This window comes from Penaeus vannamei, chromosome 13 (genome assembly GCF_042767895.1).
Source record: "Penaeus vannamei isolate JL-2024 chromosome 13, ASM4276789v1, whole genome shotgun sequence".
Taxonomy (NCBI): domain Eukaryota; kingdom Metazoa; phylum Arthropoda; class Malacostraca; order Decapoda; family Penaeidae; genus Penaeus; species Penaeus vannamei.
Genome location: NC_091561.1, coordinates 39648940 through 39655101, shown reverse-complemented (window position 1 = coordinate 39655101; position 6162 = coordinate 39648940). Strand labels below are relative to the sequence as shown.

Here is a 6162-nt window from a genome sequence, read left to right as displayed (position 1 = left end):
TATATATATATATATATATATATATATATATATATATATATATATATATATATATATATATATATATATGTTTGTATATATACATACATATATATATATATATATACATACATATATATATATATACATACATATATATATATATATACATATATATATATATACGTATATACACATATATATAAATATATATATATATATATATATATATATATATATATATATGTATATATATATATATATGTATATATATATATATATATATATATATATATATATATATATATATATATATATGTATATATATATATATATATATATATATATATATATGTATTTGTATATATATATATATATTTGTATATATATATATACATATATATGTATGTATATATATACATGTATATGTGTATGTATATTTTGTGTGTGTCCGTGGGATAGACGATGATATTCTTCTTTTTTTTTTTTTTTTTTTAGATGTTTTTTGTCTTTAAAATTTATTCCGATGAGCTTCCTTACTCTTCATTTTTTTCCTTTTTAAGATTAACACTGAAGTCGGATTTCTACTTTATCACAGGAAATATATACGTTACAAAAGGTATATAAACACACATTTTCCTTCCCTTTTAAAGAGATTTCGGTATCATGTGTAAACCACAGTAGCGGCTCTCTATCGGTGCTGCCTATGCGGTGAATCGTCCACATATATACCCTATAGTCTTGATGGCAGAATCGAAACCACATAGAATACAGATTTTTTCTTCATCTTCTTCTTCTTCTTCTTCTTCTTACCACTTTGGCTAACTGCACAGGCGCGGGCAAGCTGTGGTACATTAGATGTATGGTCATAGCGTTATATAATAGCATTACAATGGGAATTTAGGCTGTAATATTATCATGATCTTTATCAGTTAGAAGAGAACAGTTACTGATTATGATCTTTACTATATCAGTTAGAAGAGAACAGTTACTGATCTACCATGTCGGTGTACAGAATGTGGTCATGTGATACTACATTCCAAATTTAGGATACAACGTAAATGTAGCTACTAAGACATCAGATGATATGTAATAGTTACATAGTTCTCTGTACTTCATGCTAAGTGGTTTGAAGGGCTGTAACACATGACACTGAGATATGGTGTACAATATATTCGCTTATATTTTTCATTGCATAATTTACACTTAGTTTCTTGGACATTACAGACTGTGCTGACCTGCTAATACAATCTATATCCAAGTGTAATTCTTATGGTCACAATATCACGCTGCCATGTTCTTGTTTTATGTAAACCGTAGATGAATACTTCTTGCATAAACCGGTCATAGGTTTATATGGTACAACTTGTAGGTCTTTGAGAATTATTGTACCTAAGCTTTGTATAATGAATTGTGAGCCCGCACAGGGACTTATTAAGTAAGGGTGAGGATAACCTAAGTTACCTCATCCTTTTGAGATGTAATCTTACTTTTGTCTCAATAAACGTGTCAAAGTCAAAGTCAACTCGGTCAAACCCTCTTTGAAGGAAGTTTTAATGATGTGTGAAATCCTGGCAAGAGGTGCTCCAAGATCTATATCCACACTCTGCTTGTCACATGCTGGTTTTGCTAGGCGGTCAGCATGATCATGCGTAGGGATTCCGACATGCGATGGTATCCACACAAAACGTATATCATGGCCTCGTTTCTCACGTTTATTTCCACGCTTATCCTGATTTCATTGGCAATATTTCCTGCGCCTTTGTCTCTCGTGTTCGAAGCCAGGAGAGCTAGGGTAAAAATATTCAAACAAGGCGCTAAAACCCTTAGATTCAGATGGGCAGTTGGATAACCTCGGATGGGAGATAAGATATGGATATCAGATGGAGAATTGGTCAAACGAAGAAAGCCCTTTGTGGATATGAGGAATGCATCGTGTGCAAGGATGATGGGACTGGGAATTAGAAAGTGTTTGTTGAAGTGCTACAACCATAAGGATAAGGATGAGTCCGACCGATATGCGAAGCTGAGCCTCGCCCGGGTTATGAGGGTCAAGGTCTATATAAGTATAAGTATATAAGTCCTTATATAGACCTTGATGAGGGTAGCCCGGCCTGTACCCACAAATGCCGACTCGTTCAGCATGTGTCGGGTGGTGCAGATGCGACCGAACTTAGTCCTCAGCCACCGCGTTGCCCAGCTACAGCGGTAACCTCCAGGCGACAGGTGTAACTCCTCGTGCCGGGGCCTGCGAACCACCTGAGATGAGAGGCCGACACTTTACCACTGAACTAAGTCGGTAATTGCTATTGTATCGGTGCGAGACAGAAACAAAGAGCAGGGACACGAAGAAGAGGCTTTAAGTGGATATGTGGCTTTGAAAGAAGAGTCGTAGAAGAATCATGGGTAGAAATAAGGACGAATAAAGAATTTCTGAACAAGGGAGGGAGGGAAAGACAGCTGTTGAATGCCATCAGGAGAAGGCAGCGGGGTTTCACTGGGAAGAAGGGGAGAAGGAGGAACAAAGAGGATGATCATAGAAGCCGAAGTGGAGAAAGGGCAAGAGGAAGACAAAGATCGAAGAGGTCAGACTGGACGACGAAGAAAGTGGATATAAGAGACAGAAGAGGGAGAGGGAGAGCACACCAAGATCCGTCTGCGGTATTTGATGCCAAGACGCGAGAAGGAGAAGTAAACCCTGAGATTTTTTCTTTTCTTTTCTTGTGTGTTTTCTTCCGTTTCTTCATTTCCTTTTGCTGCTTCAACTTTTTCTCTTCTGTTACTGCTTCTGCTTCTTCTTCTCTTCGTCTTCACCTTCTCCTTCTCCTGCTTATTATTATTACTATTATTATTATTGTTGTTGTTGTTGTTATGATTATCATTCTCCTGCTTATTGTTATTATCATTATCTCTTTCTTCCTTCCTTTATTTCCTTGTCCCCTATCTATTTACCAATCTATTTATTCACTGACACACTACATACACAGAAACAACCAAGAATCAACCAAAAATATCCGATTTCTTCCGTCAAAAAACAACAATCTTCCAATAATATCACTAATATCACCTTCTATATTTTCAGGTAAAAAAGAAAACGACTAATACCACCGTGGACTATTTTAATCCTCTGTACATCAACATCATAAAAGTGACGATTATATATCAACAAATATCACATATGCACAAGTTCATTCTCATACACAAAGTATTTCCTAAAATATCAATGTTTTTAATATCATGTGTATAAATATATTCATGCATACAATTAACAAGATTATTTGTGTTATTAATTTGTGTTTCTTTAAGGAATGATATATCATATTAGAACCAATAAGCTATTTGTGACAATTCTTTATCGTAGTGTAGAGCTAAAAGATAAATTAATTAGAATACAGTTAATAATAGATTAATAATAATAAAGTTTTTTCTTTTTTTTTTTTTGAGTAGGATTTTAGCTGTTTAAAATTTCTCACATTGTGACTCTTTATCTATGTCACTTCCATCTATCTTTTCATCTTTATGTATATTTCATTTTACAAATTCATTAATCAATATATTTATCTACTTCTTCAATATCACCAAAAACAATAAAAAGTAAAACCCACATCAATTATTCCTCTTCCTTCTTCCTCCTCATAATGAATAAAAAAAAATAAAAAAAATCACCTTCCACATCAATTATTCATCTTCCTTCTTCCTCCTCATAAAGAATAAAATAAAAATACAAAAATTCTCAACCTTTGTCACATTTTTCAACATTCCTCCGAGTAATAAACACTCGTCATTAGCGATCCACTTAAGGGGATTCTCGCCCTTAAATCTCCCTTTTTCCCACTCACCAAAAAACGAAAAAACAAAAAACAAAAAAAAAAAAAAACACACGAAAGCAAGACAAAGAAAGAAATAGATAGATAAATCAACAGATACATAAGTCGATAGATACATGAGACAAACCAATAGACAGTTAATGAATTAATTATACATCTATAGATTGATATATATATATATAGATTAAAATTAATACATCCTTACGATAGATCTGAAATATCTTCATAAAAATAACTCGAAAACGTGCTCATAATCTCACATTAAGTGGAAATATGTCCTCATAACCTCACAGCTGATCCAAAAAGGCACACTCGCTTCACAAACTGAGCAAATACAACCTCACAACCTTATGAATGAAGCAAATACCTCACAACCTTATTTATGAAGCAAATACAACCTCACAACCTTATGAATGAAGCAAATACAACATCACAACCTTATGAATGAAGCAAATACAACCTCACAACCTTATGAATGAAGCAAATACAACCTCACAACCTTATGAATGAAGCAAATACAACCTCACAACCTTATGAATGAAGCAAATACAACCTCACAACCTTATGAATGAAGCAAATACCTCACAACTTTATGAATGGAGCATATACAACCTCACATCCTTATGAATGAAGCAAATACAACCTCACAACCTTATGAATGAAGCAAATACAACCTCACAACCTTATATATGAAGCAAATACAACCTCACAACCTTATGAATGAAGCAAATACAACCTCACAACCTTATGAATGAAGCAAATAACTCACAACTTTATGAATGGAGCATATACAACCTCACAACCTTATGAACGAATCAAATAAGTCACAACTTTATGAATGAATACAAATACAACCTCACAACCGGAGCGAAGGTGTCGTTACAACTTCGCAAACAAAAACATACTCTATCACAACTTCACAAGTTAAGAAAATAAATTAAATTAATTCACAATCAAAGACAGTGACCACCTCGCAAACAAAACAAGAAAAACAAAAATAATTTCCCAATCCCCTAAACAAAGCGACTAATCATTAATTCCTCAGTTCCTAATCGCCAATCACTATAATTTGTCAGTTTATTTAACCAAATCACCAATCACCCAATCTATTATGATATTCATCAGACACCCCAATCTATTCCTAATCTCTCTGACCATTCACAAGCCCGTTCTCCTAATCTCTTGATATTAACCAATCATACTAGTCGCCCAATCACTTGAAGATACTTTCCATCCCCGCGCTTCCCTCCTAATCTCAGCCTAATCACCAATCACACTGATCACCCAATCTCTTAAAACACTCCCCATCACATTCCATTTCCCCCAATCCCTCAACCTAATCCCCAATCCCCCAATCCCTCAACCTAATCCCCAATCCCCAATCCCTCAACCCCTCAGAAATCATTATCGTCGTCTGGAGGCCCCGCCGCCGGCCTCATCCTCGGCCCCTTGTGCTTCGCTCCAGCTCCCCCCGCCCCTCCCCCCACCCCCAGCCCTCCACCGAGGCCCACCCCGACCCCCACCCCTCCCATCCCACCCCCGACGCCCCCGCCCACGCCCACGCCCACGCCCATGCCCAGCGGAGCGTCCCCGTTGAGGTCGACGTCGGATCCGTCCAGGTCGGTGTCTGCTTCGCCCTCGAGGTTGAGGTCCGTGTCCGAGTCGAGGGATTCGCTGTCCAGGTCGCCGGTCATGTTGCCGAACACGCGGCGTCCTGCGGGGGGGGGGAGAGGGGGGTTAAATGGGGGGGTATTAAGGGGGGTTAGATGGGGGGTTAGATGGGGGAGAAAGGGGGGAGAAGTAAGGGGTGTTAGATGGGGGAGAAAGGGGGGAAAGGGGAGAAAGGGGGGTTAGATGGGGGAGAAAGGGGGGATAAGGGGGTCAGATGGGGGAGAAAGGGGGGTTAAAGGGGGGGGATAAGGGGGTTAGATGCGGGAGAAAGGGGGGGATAAGGGGGTTAAATGGGGGTTAGATGGGGGAGAAAGGGGTTAAACGGGAGGAGAAAGGCGGGTCAAAATAGGGAGAAATATGGTCAGGGTAAGGGATGGTGTGATTTGTGTGGGGGGGGGAGGTCGAAAGGGGAAACAGACAGAGACAGAAAAAGAGATAGAGAGAAACAGACAGACAGACAGACAAAAAAAGAGATAGAGACAAACAGACAGATGGACAGAATCAGACAGACAGACAGAGACAGAAAAAGAGATAGACACAAACAGACAGACAGACAGGCAAAAAAAGAGATAGAGACAAACAGACAGACAGACAGCCAAAAAAAAGAGACAGACACAAACAGACAGACAGACAGACAAAAAAAGAGATAGAGACAAACAGACAGACAGACAAAAAAAATGAGATA

At 37.8% G+C, this 6162-nt stretch overlaps 1 protein-coding gene across 1 annotated transcript in view; it reads right to left on the bottom strand.

The window, feature by feature from the left end:
- Positions 1-1099: 1099 nt before the first annotated feature.
- Positions 1100-6162, bottom strand: part of LOC113812160 (clusterin-associated protein 1) — a 47462-nt gene continuing 42399 nt past the window's right edge. Inside the window, exons 8-13 of the mRNA XM_070128610.1 lie at positions 5344-5520; positions 4098-4153; positions 2114-2238; positions 1693-1933; positions 1470-1585; positions 1100-1217 (exon numbers count right to left, since the gene is read on the bottom strand). Of these exons, the coding sequence (XP_069984711.1) occupies positions 1100-1217; positions 1470-1585; positions 1693-1933; positions 2114-2238; positions 4098-4153; positions 5344-5520 (833 nt within the window). The remainder of the gene's footprint in view (positions 1218-1469; positions 1586-1692; positions 1934-2113; positions 2239-4097; positions 4154-5343; positions 5521-6162) is intronic.